This window comes from Rhincodon typus, chromosome 16 (genome assembly GCF_021869965.1).
Source record: "Rhincodon typus isolate 14 chromosome 16, sRhiTyp1.1, whole genome shotgun sequence".
Taxonomy (NCBI): Eukaryota; Metazoa; Chordata; class Chondrichthyes; order Orectolobiformes; family Rhincodontidae; genus Rhincodon; species Rhincodon typus.
The window spans coordinates 23198302-23214210 of record NC_063347.1 but is presented as its reverse complement, the minus strand read 5'-3'; the positions used below and the strand labels follow the sequence as shown (position 1 = coordinate 23214210).

General features: G+C 39.2%; 1 protein-coding gene across 1 annotated transcript in view; it reads left to right on the top strand.

The window, feature by feature from the left end:
- Nucleotides 1–15909, top strand: part of nup210 (nucleoporin 210) — a 116772-nt gene that overhangs the window by 87050 nt on the left and 13813 nt on the right. The window contains exons 30-33 of the mRNA XM_048606719.1: nucleotides 2269–2443; nucleotides 4407–4582; nucleotides 11455–11675; nucleotides 11763–11899. Coding sequence (XP_048462676.1) covers nucleotides 2269–2443; nucleotides 4407–4582; nucleotides 11455–11675; nucleotides 11763–11899 — 709 coding nt within the window. The remainder of the gene's footprint in view (nucleotides 1–2268; nucleotides 2444–4406; nucleotides 4583–11454; nucleotides 11676–11762; nucleotides 11900–15909) is intronic.

Sequence of the window (15909 nt, the reverse complement as noted above, 5' to 3'; positions counted from 1 at the left end):
TGTGGTTCACCCCTTGAACTGCAGCAATCTGTGTGGAAAAGATACCCTTACTGTGCTCTTCATAGGTGGCATTCTCTGTCTGAGATCGAATGAGTAAAACTCTGAGCCTAGTGATACTAGAAACATTAAGGACTATTCTCTGTGCCACAGAATAAAGCCAGCAAGAGCGCACTTATTCATTTCTGACCAGTGCAAAAGTAAAATCAAAAATTTAAATTGGCCTGAGCAACAAGAAATGAGAGAACAAAGCAATCGATAAACTGAGTTATTGAACTCGAAGTAGAAAATAGAAAACTTATAAATCAAATTCTGTTGGGGTTCTTGATGAAAACGATTTAAGAACACAGACCAGGAACCTGTTTAAAGGTTTATGAATGCCTACATTGGTCATTAAGTAAAAAATTGCAAATGAGTGTCCTAATAAGGCTGGTACACTTACCTGAATGCTCCAATTACTGAGGGTTTGGTGGATGCTGTATGTGGTTTAAATGTATACACGTGCAGTTTTGCAAAGATGATTTGGACATACAGGAGGCTGTTGGGTTCAGAACGTAGTTATTGATATTGACTGTCTTCAACTATTGGATAAGGTAAATACATACCTTGATGCTCAAACATTTATTTGTGCAGCAACTTCATTACTTCATGTAAGCTAGTTCATTCATGTTCCGAAGAAAGGAGTTTAGACTTAGAATTCACAGAATTGTTTGAGTACCAATCTGAATGATCATTAGAAAATTCCAGAGCAGCAGTTTTGATACTCAACAGATCAGGAAGGAATGCTGATGAGATGGTAAGGCCCATGACCAGAATGGTGAGGCCCAGTTTTAAGTAGTGAAATGTATCACTTGATATTTACAAATAAAGCTGCATTATTCATTGGAGGGATTGTAAGGCCATACTTAAATACCTTCCTCAGGACGATTTCTAGGTGTTAGGGCTGCCCATGACAGAACAGCGTAAAATGGCTGACAAAAACCTCAAAGCTTTGTAGTACATGTTTATCAGAAATTAGCGTGTGTGGGAAAGACTTGTGTTCTCAGCACTTAAAACAATAGCTGTCTGTTTAAGTAAGATTTAAGTGCTGCCTTCCCAGATAAGAACACTTCACATCAATGTTGTTTCTCAAGTTTTTTCTAATCAATTAAGATTCTTCAACATATAGTTTCCAAATAAATTACACACACTATATATTACATATAATATAAAAATCACTAAACAAAACACTAGTTTTTAAAACCTTTCTTTCTAATTACGAGTAATGGAGAGAGGCCTGCATATCTCTGAACAAGGATGGCATCTGAGAGAGTCGGAATGGTGGGAAATCTCAAAAAAGCCTCTGTTGCAGGCACAGATGTCATAATTGAGAAATAAAAGTCACAAGTGACCATGGAAAGTTCAACGTCTCTCATACCAAAATGGCCCAATCAGATCACAGTACTATGCACTTACATCACTCTACATTAGTACTAAAAACCCAATCTAAGTTAGACAACCCAGCAAATAGTATACAGGGGGAGGGAGTATGTATATTAAAAAAAAAAAAAAGTTTGCTTGTATTTAAAATTATAGTGTCATTGACTTTTCTTCTGATCTGAGCCGCAGGTTAAGGGAGTAATTGAACCTTTGGGTTGAGGCCAGATTGGGGTGATCTTTGGCCTCTTCCTGCATTGTACCATTAGATGCTTGAATAAATTACCACATGCCTGAACTCTGCTTGTCTCCTGAAATTTATTGCCTCCCAAAGGTTGCTCCTACGTTGTGACAGACTGGGCCACAGATCCATTGCTAGAGTGCAATGCTGATACTGTTTAACAAACATAAATCCCAAAAGTCTGGACTTTGCACTGAACAAATAGATTATTTCTATCTGTCACATGCTGCTAATTTTCTTGATCATTCATGCCCTTTCAAAGAAGGCTAAAAACATTTGAGTGCATTGACTAATGGTTTCTATTTGAATAATGTGAAGGGTTACAAGCAAAAAGGCAGGAGACTGGCACCGAGTTGAAATGCTCAGCGAGTGCAGACACACTGGTCTAATTCTGCAGTGTAACAATTCTGAGGTTCCAAAACTTGTGTACCACATCCAACTCTATGCGTTTAGTTTTGAAGAAAATGTGTACGACTGTGCATTATCATAGATGAATGGTGAATACTTTAAATGGGAAGTTTGCAAATAATTGAATTTCACATTTAAAAAATCACCTTTGTTTAGCAACTTGGAATTAATTTTAATTCCTCATATCAATGTTTGTTGATTGGCAGAGATGGTGTGGCCTTTCTCAGTTATCGAGTACAAGACTGTTTGGAAAAAACTCCTGTGGTACAAATGGATGAAAATGGACTTCTGACATCTGGTCCAATAACAGGGATTTCAACAATTGAAGTGATCTCTGAAGAGCAGTTTGGAATAAACCAGACAATCACAGTTGCTGTTAAGGTAAGTATATTATGATTAAATGTACGAATTGAACTGTTTTTTAATAACTCAATATTTTTGAGAAATATTCTTAGTTTCTGCTCAAGACTTTCCAAATTATTTGAGGCAATAATGATCTTCATAATTTTGCAATGATAAAATTGGTGGAGCAATAGAAAATTAGAGTCATAGTCATAAAGCACGGAAACAGACCGTTCAGGCCAGCTCATCTATGCCAACCAGGTTTCCTAAACCGAACTAGTCTCATTTGTCTGCATTTGGCCTAGATCCCTCTAAACCTTTCCAATCCATGTACCTGTCCAAATGTCTTTTAAATGTTGTAATTGTATTTGCCTTTACCACTTCCTCTCTCAGCTTATTCCATATATATACACACACCACTCTGAGTGAAGAAGTTGCCCCTCCATTCCCTTCTAAATTGTTCCCCTCTCACCTTAAACCTATGCCTTCTAGTTTTGCACTCCCCTACCCTGGGGAAAAGAACCTTGTTATTCACATTATCTATGCCCTTCATGATTTTATAAACCTCTATATGGCCACCCCTCTGCCTCCTACTCTCCTGGGGAAGAAAAAAATCCCAGCCTGTCCGTATAATTCAAATTCTCCAGTTTTGGTAACATCCTTGCAAATGTTTTTTGCACCCTTTCCAGTTTAATAACATCCTTCCGACAGCAGGGTGACCAGAACTGTGTGCAGTACACGAAATATGGCCTTATATTGTACAGCCATAACATGATGTTGCAACTCCTGTACTCGGTGCTCTGACCAATGAAGGCAAGCATGCCAAATGCCACCTTCACCAACCTACCTGTGATGCCAGTTTTAAGGAATTATGTACCTGCACCCCTAGTTCTCTCTCTGTCTGATAACACTCCCCAGGGCCCTACCATTAACTGTATAATTCCTGCCTCGGTTTGTCTTACCAAAATGCAACATCTCACGTTTATCTAAATTAAACGCCACCTGCCGTTCCTCGGCCCACTGGTCCAGTTGATAAAGATCCCATTGTATGCTTAACTAAGCTTCAGTGTCTACTATTCCACTAATTTTGGTGTCATCTGCCAACTTACTAACCATGCCTCTTTTATCATCAATTAGAATGAGAATATAAATGATGAATAACAGTGGACCCAGCACTAATCCTTGCAGAACACCACTGGTCACAGACCTCCAATCTGACCAACAACTCTTTACCACCACCCTCTGTCTCCTACTGTCAAGTCAATTTTCTATCCAGTTGGCTAGCTCTCCTGGATCCCATGTGATCTAACCTTACTAATCAGATTGCAGAACTTTGTCAAAGGCCTTTCTAAGTTCCATGTAGACGACGTCAACTGCTCTGCCTTCATTTCTCAACTTGGTCACCCCTTCAGAAAAACTCAATCAAGTTTGTGAGACAGAACTTGCCACGCACAAAGCCATGTTGACTTTGTCATGTTGTCCTTGCCTTTCCAAACGCATGTAGGTCCTGTGTCTCTGAATCCCCTCCAACAACTTAGCCACCACTGACGTCAGGGTCACAGTCTGTAGTTGCCTGGCTTTTCCTTGCAGCTTTTCGTAAATAAAGGCACAGCATTAGCCACTGTCCAGTCCTTCAGCACCTCACTTGTGGCTATCAATGATACAAATATCTCTGCTAGAACCTCACAATTTAGACCACTTTTGAAGTGATAGAAACTTTAGAAATTAGACAGACAGCTTTTGTTCCTCAGGTCTGTAACTCCACTTTGCTGATCCTAAGTTTTGTTTTACCTTCAAATAGTACCATGAAAAATTAAGTTGTGGTATTATGTAAAGTGTTCACTTTTTAGATATTTTCTAATCAGCCTGATCAGAAATGTTATTAATCACCTCTGAAACAGGTGGGACTTGAACCTGGGTCTTCTGGCTCAGAGATCTGGACATAACTAATGTGCCACAAGATGCCCTCTTTTCATTTTTTTTGTGATGTCCATCCGTATAGGTTGCACCTGTTTCTTACCTAAGAATCAGCACAAGTCCAGCAATACATACACTTAACAAGGAACCTCCATCAGCCATACCTGTGGGCATAACTCTGACTCTGACTGTTCATTTCCATGACCATTCTGGTGCCATCTTCCATGCACAGAATACAATAGTAAACTATGCTACGAACAGGTAAGCAAATGATGGTCATTACTAGTTATCCATGTTTAAATTAAACTAAAACACATTGATAGCTAATATTTGTGGTGCTTGTGGATTTAAAAATTAACTTATTTCAGAACCTCAGAGTAATACATAAATTCAGTGTTAACCACAGGATTAGCAACTTGTGTACTCTATTTGTGTTTACTTCGTGAAATTGGATTAAATCACATTTTGTGTTTGTGTATGTTTGACATATTGTTCTGGGAGTTTGTTGAGTCTCTCGCGATGTTGCTCATGATGAGTCAAAGATGTCAAGAAGGTAGTATTACTGGGACACCAACGCAACAGTATTGGGATTGGCCATACGAGTGATGGAAAGTCTTCTACTACTGAGGTGGAGTCTTGCCTCTTCCATAGTACCAGGGACTTTTTTTGTATTCGCTCATGGGATGTGGGTGCTGTTGGCTCGGCCAGTATTTAGTTCTTGTCACGAATTGCCGTTCAGAGGATGGTGATAAGTTACTACCTTGAACCACTACAGTCGATGTGCTGTGGGTACAGCCCAATGCTGTTGAGAAAGGAATTCTAGGATTTTGACCCAATGACAACATATTTTCTTCTGAGAATGGTTGGAGGGGAATTTTGAGTTCGTGTTCCCGTGTATCTGCTGCCCTTGTCCTTCAAGGTGGAAGTGATTGTAAGGAGATGTGTAAGGAGCTTTGGTGAATTTCTGCAGTACAGTTGTAGGCGGTATATGCTGCTACTGAGCATCAGTGATGGAGGGAGTGGATGTTTGTGGATTGATGCCAGTCAACCAGGCTGCTTTGTCCGGGATAGTGTGAAGTTTCTCCAGTTCTGCAGGAGCTGCACTCATCCAGGCAATTGGGGAGTATTCCGTCACACTTCTGACTTGTCTTGTAGATGGTGGAAAGGCTTTGGGGAGTCAGAAGGTGAGTTATTTGCTCCAAGATGCCTAGCCTCTGACCTGCTCTTTTAAACACTTTATATGGCTAATTCAGTACAGTTTCTGGCCAATGGTAATCCCCACGATGTTGTTAATGTAGAATTCCATTGTGGTACTGCCTTTGAGTGTCACAGGGCAATGACCAGATTGTCCTGTTGCAGATGATTGTTGCCTGGCAATTGTGTGGCACCAACTTTGCTTGCCACTTTTCAGCCCAAACCTGGCTATTATCCAGATCTAGCTGCATTTGAACATGGACTGCTTCAGTGTCTGAGGAGTCGCAAATGGCACTGAACATCATACGATCATCAGTGAACATACCCACTTCTGAATTTATGATGGAGGGAAGATTGATGAAGTAACTGAAGGTGGTGGGGCTGAGCACACTACCCTGAGAAATATCTGAGAGATGTCCTTGAGCTGAAATGACTGACCTCCAACAACCAAAACCAACTTCCTATGTGCCAGATTTGAATCCAAGCAGTGGAGAGTTATCCCACTGATTTCAATTTTTCTGGGGTTCCTAAATGCCCCACTGGTCAAATGCAGCCTTGACGTTAAGGACAGTCACTATCACCTAACCTCTGAAATTCAGCTCTTTTGTCCATGTTTTAACTAAGGCTGTAATAAGGTTAGAAACTGAATTGTCTGGTAGAACTCAAACTGTACATCCGTGAGCAGGTTGCTAAGCAAGTGCTGCTTGGTAGCACTGTTAATGATACATTCTATCCGTTTATTGATGATCAAGAGTAGACTGATGGGCCAGCAGTTGGCTACGTTGGATTTGTTCAGCTTTTCCTGGGCAATTTTCTACACTATCAGGTTCTTGCTAGTGTTGTAGCTGTATTGGAGCAGATTAGCTGGGGATGCAGCAAGTTCAAGAGCATGAGTCTTCAGTACTATTACCAGAAGGTTGTCAAGTCTCATTGCCTTTGCATGTTCAGTGCCTCCATCTTTTCTAGATATTACATGGAATGGATCAGATCAGCTGAAGACAGATATCTGTGTGCTGGGGACTTCTAAAGAAGGGTGAGATGGATCATCCATGCAGCACTTCTACCTGAATATTATTGTGAATGCTTTAGCCTTATTTTTTGCACAGATGTACTGGGCTCTTCTATCATTAAGGATAGGGATATCTGCACCTCCAGTGAGCTGTTTAATTGTCTACCACTAATCTTGGCTGGATGTGGCAGGTCTACAGAGCTGATCCATTGATTCTAGAATCACTTGTTTCTGTCCATCATTTGCTGCTCAGGTTGTTTGGCATGCAAGTAGTCCTGTTAGTAGTTTCACCAGATTGACATTTCATTTTTAGGTATGTTTGGTGCTGCTCCTGGCATGACCTCCTGCACTCTTTTTTATTGAACTAGGGTTGATCCTGTAGCTTGATGGTAATGGTATAATGGTGAGGTATATGCTGGGCCATAAGGTTGCAGATTATGGTGGAGTATGATTTTGCTGCTGCTAATGGCTCAGCACCTTTGTGGATGCCCAGTCTTGAGTTGCTGGACCTGTGCAAAGTCTTTTCCATTTAACATGGTGATAGAGCCACACAACTTGGAGGGTATTCTCAATGTGAAGGTGCAACTTTGTCGTCCACAAGGATTGTGTGGTGGTCATTCTTACTGTAACTGTCATGGACAGATGTATCTGTGGCAGGCAAATTGAGGATGAAGTTATAAATATGTTTCCCCACTCACTGGTTCCCTCATCACCACCTGTTGCAGACCCAGGTCCTTTAAGATATGGAGAAGGTAGTTCTATGCAAAAGATATATACGAGCTCGTCATATCTAAGACAATGGAATCCATTAGCAGTGGGAATAGAGCTTTCAGAGTCTAAAAGATTTGGCATGCTTTTTGGGATGATTGTTTACTAGACTCTGTTTTGGGGATCAGTGAGCATATGGGAGACCTGGGTTCTAGTTTTTGGTCATAGTTTGATAGTGGACATTGGGTAGGATGTGAGGACAGTAGCAGTTCTCAGTTCCACAGGATTAAACTTGATATTGGAGCATTGGAAATGTATGGTATTATTGGTTGCTGGGATCTAGCACAATCAGAGGTGGCAGCATTTAATCTCTACAGGAGCAGGAGGACTGTCAAAGACTGGAACCCATATTCTCAGTGGCCAGTAATGAATCATTAGGCTGCAGTAAACCAGCCATGTTCCTTGCCATCAAACTTTTTCGCTCTGACTTGACTTGTCTGCAATTCCCTGACTACATTTCATCATGTTATTGTGGCAGTTACTAAGGGGAAAAAAAAGTGGATAATATTGAAGACGACTTTTTATTAATTGGCTTCTTGTCTTAGACTTAGACCTGCGAACAATAGGGATGATGTTGGGAATCGCATTAAGCAGGAAATTAGAAATGCATGCAATAAAGAAACATTTGCAATTATGGGTAACTTTACTCTGGTAGTTTGAGCAAATCAAATTTGTAGCAATACCGTGGAGGAGAATTCCTGCATATGGGATGCTTTTCTGGATAAATACATTGAAGAACCAACTGGAGAACATCCTATCCTAGACTAGGCATTATGTAACAAGAAAGAAATAATTGGCTGTTTGGTTGGGTAAGGCCCCTTGGGGTGAGCAACTATGATATGATAGAATTCCTCATCAAGGTGGAGAGTGGCATAGTTGATTTTGAGACAAGGGCCCTGAATCAGAATCAAGGAAACTACAGTGGTACGAAGCGTGAGTTGGCTATGATAGATTAGAGAAGTTATTTAAAGGGATGCTGGCAGAAAGACATTGGCAAACCTTCAAAGAACAAATGGGTGAACATTAATTACTGTTTTTGTCCCAAAAGTAAAATGGGACAGTATTGGATCCAAGAAACAGGCATATGAATTGGTAAGTAAAAATGACAAACCTGAGGAGTGGGAGCAGTTCAGAATTCAGTAAAGGAGGACAAAGGGATTGATTAAGTAAGGGAAGATAGAGTACGAGAGGAAGCTCGTGGGGACATATCAGAAACTGATTGTAAAAGTTTCTAAGTGAAGAAAAATAAATTGAAGACAAACGTAGGTCCGTTGCAGTCAAAAAGAGGGGAATTTGTAATGGCTGACATGCCAATTAATAGGGGACATACGACATACCAGAAAACACTTGGAAACACAAGGTTTAATGAGAGAGAGGAACCGAAGAAAATCTCTCTTAGTAGAGAAATGATGTTTGGGGAAATTTAATGGGATTAAGGCCAATAAGTCCCTAGGCCCTGATAATCTATACCTGAGAGTCCATAAGGAAGCATCCCTGGAAATAGTGGATGCATTGGTAGTCATCATCCAAGATTCTTTAGCCTCTGGTACAATTCTTACAGATTGGACGGTAGCTAATGTAACCCCTCTCTTTTCTAAAAAAAAAAAAAAAAGGGAGGCAGAGAGAAAACAGAATTGACATCAGCTTGATGTTGGTAATGGATAAAATGCTAGAGTCCATTATAAAATATTTAATAGCTCAGTATTTGGAAAACAGTGACAGGATCAGACAAAGCATGGATTTACAAAGGGAAATCATGCCTGACAAATCTACTGGAAATCTTCAAGGATGTAACTGGTAGATTTGATGAGGGGGAGCAAGTGGGTATGGTTTATTTGGGCTTTTGGAAGGCTTTCAACAAATTCCCACAAGCGATTAGCATGTAAAATTAAAGCATATGGAATTGGGTGTCGTGCATCGAGATGGATAGAAAACTGCGTTGGCAGACAGGAAACAAAAAGTATTGATAAACTGGTCTTTTTCTAAATGGTAAGCAAAGACTAGTGCGATACTGCAAGAATCAGTGCTAGGACCCCAGTTATTCACTGTATATATTTAATGATTTAGATGAGGGAATTAAATGTAATATCTCCAAAATTGAAAATGACACAAAGCTGAAAGGAGGATGCAGAGATGCTTCAGTGTATTTTGGGCATGCTGAGTGAGCTAGTAAATGTGTGGCATATTCAGAATAATGTGAATAAATGTAAGGTTATTCACTTGAGTAGCAAAAAGGAAGGCAAATTATTATCTGAATTGAGTCAATGGGCTGAGGAGTAGCAGATGAAGTTTAATTTGGATAAATGAGGGGTATTGCATTTTGGTAAAACAAATAAGGGCAGAATTGTACAGTTAATGATAGGGCCCTAGGTAGTGCTCTTGAGCAGAGAGACTGAGGGGTTCAGGTACATATTTGTTTGAAATTTGCATCATAGGTAGACAGGGTGGTTGAGAAGGCATTTAGCACATTTGCCATCGTTGCTCAGACGTTTGAGTTTAGGAGTCGGGATATCATGTTGAGGTTGTACAGGACATTGAGGCCTCTTCTGGAGTTCTGGTCACCGTGCTATAGGAAGGATATTATTAAATTGGAGAGGGTTCAGAAAAGATTTACCAGGATGTTGGCAGGAATGGAGGGTTTGAGTTGTAAGGAAAGGCTGACTAGGCTTGGACTTGATTCACTGGAGTGTAGAAGGTTGAGTAGTGAAATTGTGAGGGGCATATTTTTAAGGTGAGAGGAGAAAGTTCTAAAAAGAATATTAGGGGTAGCTTTTTTCAAACAGAATGGTTCTTGTGAGAAATGAACTGCCAGAGGAAGTGGTGGATGCAGGTACGGTTACAGCATTTAAAAGATGTTTGGATAAAGGTTTGGAGGGATATGGGTTAAATGCAGGAAAGTGGGACTAGTTTAGTTTTGGAATGTGGTTGGTGTAGACTAGTTGGACCAAAGGGTCTGTTTCCATGTTGTATGACTATGACTCTCAGTCAATGTACAACAAGACCGAGGTGTCCTCAAACTAGCCACTGAAGGTTAGCATGCATGTGCAGCAGGCAGCTAATAAGGCATATGGTGTGTTGGCTTTCATACTGAGTGGATACAAGTATAGAAATGGGGATGGCTTGCAGCAATTATATAGGGCCTTGCTGAGACCATATCTAGAATATTATGTGCAGTTCTGGTCTCCTAATCTGAGAAAGGACACTCTTGCTATGAAGGGACTGCAGCAGAGGTTTACCAGACATTCCTGGCATCCCTCCCAGACACATGAGGAAAATTGAATCAGTTACGATTCTATTTGCTGAAGTTCAGAACAATAAAAGGGGAATCTCATAGAAACCTTGATAATTCTAACTGGACAAGACAGGGTAGATGCAGGAAGGACGTTCCTGATGAATGGTGAGTCCAGAACCAAGGGCTAAATGGATCAAAAAATGTGGGGAAGAAGCAGGAACAGTTTGATCAGCCATGATCGTAAAGAATGGTGAAGCAGGGCTGAAGGGTCAAATTTATTTTTCTTTCTGCCATTGTTTTCCTCCAACCAAGCTTTCTCATTTTCTACAAGTGTATATGTTTTCAAGGTATGATTTCTTGTTTCCAATAATCTTTAGCCAACCAAAGGCACATGCCCTGTAATTTGAATGATTAGTTTGCTTTTAATTGATCGCAGCAGTTATTGACTTAAAGCACATCTCTCTTTGTTTTGAATGTAAACTTGGAACCTGCGTAAAAGATTAATGTCATGTATTTATAAGGTAATTTTTCATTGTGTTTGGTAGTTACTGTTTACTAAAGGCTAAAAGTCAGCAAACTCCCCAAATGCTTTAACAGAGGAATTGACTGGCAATGAACATAGTAGTTGATGTTGCCCAATGATCTGAAAATGATCAAGGTCTGATTGACCTTATTTTGCCAATGTCTCCTCTCCCTTGTGTCTTTTAAACTCTAAGTCTCTGTTAATACTGTCAGACATTGGCTCAAACCATGTTCCTGTTCCTGAACTCTGCCAACAAATTCATTGAGTCTCAGGATTCTTTTGAACACAAAATTCAACCTGATACTGCAGAAGATGTTTCACTTTTGTTGAAAATGATGGAAAGCACGAAATATAAATACAATGTATTCATTTCATTGCATCTTTTCTCATGATTTTGATTTCTGAAGGGATGACCTACTGCAAATTGGCAAAGGAACCAGTAATAATACTTTTACAATAAGGACTGTGAATGTGGGGCTCACTTTGCTGAGAGTCTGGGACACAGAGCATACCGGAATAGCGGATTATGTTCCTCTGCCTGTTGAGCATTTCATCTATCCGAACTTGCTGAGAGAAATTGTGGTCGGTGATGTCATCTGTTTTAGCAGTAATCTGGTTAATCAAGAAAGTAAGTACATTAAACATTGTTTGAGATCATGTGTATACTTAATATACAAGTACGTGATGAAAATCAGAACTTTGTTTGTTCCTGCAGTTCAGTTAGGAGTTTGGAGTTCATCTTCCAGTAATGTTCTACAGATTAACCCAAAGACTGGCACAGCAGTTGCAAGAGATTCTGGATCTGTCACTGTATTTTATGAAGTACCAGGACATCTTAAAACCTACAAGGAGGTAAAAAATAAACCCTTTTGGTGATGAGGGACACATGTTGAGAATGGGTTTTGCTTTGTTTTGACCATCTTTTATAGATTACTCCCTTTTAAATTGGTATATTCCCAGCCAACTAACAGGAAATATATTTCAACACTGTACTTGTGAAGTTCCAATAATATGTATAATTTATGAGAACCATTTGCACCTTGAAATAGTGAATAACGCAGTGTGGAACTTACAACTGAATTCAGCCACAAATAACTGGAGCAGGGGGAGTTTACTTAACACAACCATATCCAATCAAGTGGAGTGAAAAGGCAGTCACGTTTTCAAGCACATTCTATCTACACAGAGTAATTAGTGGAATGAACTGCAAGAGGAATTGGTGGATATAGGTACGGTTAGAACATTTGGATAAATACATGAATAGGAAAGGTTTGGAGGGATGTGGACCAAATGCATGCAAGTGAGACTAGTTCAGATGGGAACGTGGTTGGCATGGACTAGTTGGACCAAAGGTTCTGTTTCCATGCCTTAAGACTCCAGTGGCTTCACTTGCAAGGTTCCTCAATGTCCTGAAGTGTTTTGGGCACTATAAAAATATCAAAGTCAAGTCTTTATACTGAATGTCCCTCCTTGCCTAACTTGCAAGACTTATTTTTTTTGGCTATGTTGTCAATAAAGCAATATGAACATTTTTATAATCCTTAATTTTCCTCCTTCATGTACTTAGAGATGCTAATTGATTCCAAATCAGTTATTTCATCTTGGAGTGTGTACTATGTAATGACTATCTTACAAGAAGAAGGAATTTTACTGACTCTAACCATGTCAAGTATGATTTCCCTTAATCTTACCTCCAACACAGTAGATTTGCTTGATCCTTGTATTAGTCACCCATGAGCTGGAACATCCTGATCATTCTTCCATGAATCCTTTTTTAATATATAGAAATTCTTGTAGTAGACGACCAAAGCTGCAGTTCGGATTTTGTGGTCAGCAACAAAGTAAAAATACTTGCCACAGACCTCAAAGAAACCTGTCCATAAAATCTGAGCAAACTCTGACTTGGTTACCCTTCCCTAATGGCACTTTATACCTTGCACTGAATTGAGGGGCTATCTTAATGCAGAGGAAATAATGTTAGCAAGCAGTTAAGGAGCTAATCATCATTAAAGTATTTGCATACAACAAACCAGGAAGTTAAAAAGGCTTGATATCCTTCACTTTTTTAATTTAAAATTTCAGAAATTGAACTAAATCGTTGGATTAGCCTAAGTTATGAAAGCTTATTTTAAAAAAAATAAAATCATTTGTGGAGAAACTTGACATTGACGTATATGGCATTAATTTTTCAGAACCGCTGAGGGCATTTAGCTGTAATAATGAAGTTAGTGTGCATCCAGTAACACCCAGTTACACCTTATTCACCTAAATGCAACATTGGAAATGGTTTTGACAGCAAATCAAATACTGTAAATGAAAGTTCTCATAATTTTACATCCATATATTACAGTCTTTTACAGGTGGATGGGGACTTTGTCAGTCCAACCTCTTGAAGCCTAGACCCACTCGTAGCTTCTGGACTGCCACATCATTCTGTGCATGTGGGGACCCAAGATGTGCTATTAATGTTAGTGGAGTAATGATGACAAATGTTAACAGTTTCACTGCCAAACTTTGGGCCTACATGCTGGATGCTTAGCATTGACCTCATTTAATGAACTGTTTAATTTCAATATAATTTAGTTTGACTTGCATTTTTAAAGCCTCAAAATACTGAAGATCCAATCAAACTGACAAGTTGCATTTAGAGCATTTTGTCAGAAAGGACATCAACCAATTTGGTAACAGTGATCATTACCAAATTGGTTGACGTCCTTTCTGACAAAAAGAGACCTTTTAATGTAATTTGTTTGCATTAATTTGGGTGAGCTAACTTTCAGCAGTTGAAACACTTGGTTGGCCCCTTAAAACATCTCCTTTGACGTAGGTCATAGATCACTGCCCCTTAACCTGCAGAGTTATAGAGTAGCAGAGTTATCGAGCACAGAAATATAGCCAGTGCTCATTCTGCTCTCATTTTAAAGCATAGTTAGTTCTCCAGCAATACGAAAACCGTAATAATGGTAATTTTAAAAAAAAATTACTAAAACACCTGGTTGTTCTGCCTTGTAAATTTTAAGCTTTTTTATATACTTTTATGCTTCTTACATGTTGGATTGTTCTTCCAATTCAAAGATTGGCAAGCAGCAAATTTGTCACGTTCTGAATTTCTTTGGCCTTCTGTTCAATAGGAATCAATTTCATCATAAAATCATAAGTAATATGATTCCTGCACTTGCCTCTTCATATCTAAACCCAACACAGGAACCAGCCATGTAGTGTGACAAGTAAAACCAGTGGCAAACTATATTCCTTTAAGAAAGGCAACAAAAGATAATTGAAGTGATAGAAAAATGTTGAAAAAATATTAATCATATTGTGTGATTAAAATTCCAGTCTGAAAATGTGCATGAAGATGGTGTTAAATGCTTAAGGCCACCAACTTGTATTGTTCAATTCTCCAATGGCTCTCTCGGCTTCTTTATTGTAAAACACATCATCTTTAAATATATATATTCTGGATATATTTGTACTATAGCTGTGAAATAGGTACATAATCATCTTACCAGTATCTATATTGTTTAGATACTTTATACTAGCTGAAAATCTACCACACTTCCCTTGCTTGTGATTTCTAATATACTTAAAAAAAAAAAAAAAATCTAATGAGGTGCCATTGCAAGAGATTATTGTACACAAGGTTCATGAGATTAGAGATAATTTATTACTCTGGATTGAATTCTATTCATCAACTGTTCCAATATAGGCAGCATCCCATAAACACACCATTGGCAGAGGCAATTCAGTAACATAGTTATCATTCTCACATGCTGGGTCTGTCCAATCCAGGAGAAAGAATTAAAGAAACCATCTGCCCCTTTTTGATTCTTAAGAGGATGCCTCTGACTAAGACTTCACTCTAGCAGGAGAGACCTTGAGCTTTCAGGTCCAGCAGCCAGCAAAAACCTACTCGACTCTCTGAAAACTAAACTAAAAGTCATCTTAGTCTGAGAGAGCCTGACCCTGCCCAGTCATGATACTTGGACATTACTTCTTTTTAAAAAAAAAAAAAATCACCCAGGGAGACCTCAAAGCAGTTTCCCAACTGCCTGTCTGCAGGATATAGTTTGGCACCACTGTGACAACACCCGTCTGCAAGAGAAACAGGACTGAACATCTCTCTATTAAAGTCATTACCATTACAGTGAGGATGTGTGAAAGTATTTACTTTGGAGGAGAATAGAAAAGAATATTTTTTACTTTTTATATATTTTGGAACTAGGTGTTCTTGTACATTAACCTGCAAGTATGGCAATGATTGGAAAGTTCCACATCTGCTTTATTATAAAGGGATTTAAGTATAAGATGAAAAGAAATTTTCCAATTAGCTAAGTTCTCGGTGACATTAGTGGGTACAATTTTGGGCTGTTAACCCAACGAAGAATATTTTGGCTTTGACAGATACAACATAGATACATTGAATTGAATTGGGTTTATCATCACGTGTACTCACATGAGTACAGTGATCAGTTTACAAGTTGCACCTTACAGTGCCATCTTAGGTAGAAAGGTACCTAGGTACAGAATCTTGGCACAAAGTAGAAAAACAAAGAAAACAAAGTTCAAAATGTAGAAAAACAAAAACACTGAAACAGTTCAACACCACAGTTCGTAAGCACCGTGACATGCTGGGCTCGACCTCCCCCTCTCTGGGAAAGTCAACAGATTTTTAATATTTGAGTATATAGGGATAGAAACATAAGCAGGTCATTCAGTCCCTTGAACCTGCTCTACCATTCTGTGGGATTGTGGCTGGTCTGTGGCCTAATTCCATATACCTGGCTTTGGTCCATATCCCTTAAAGCTTTTGTTTAACAAACATGTATCCATGTCAGATTTAAAATTAATCTGATCTAGCATCG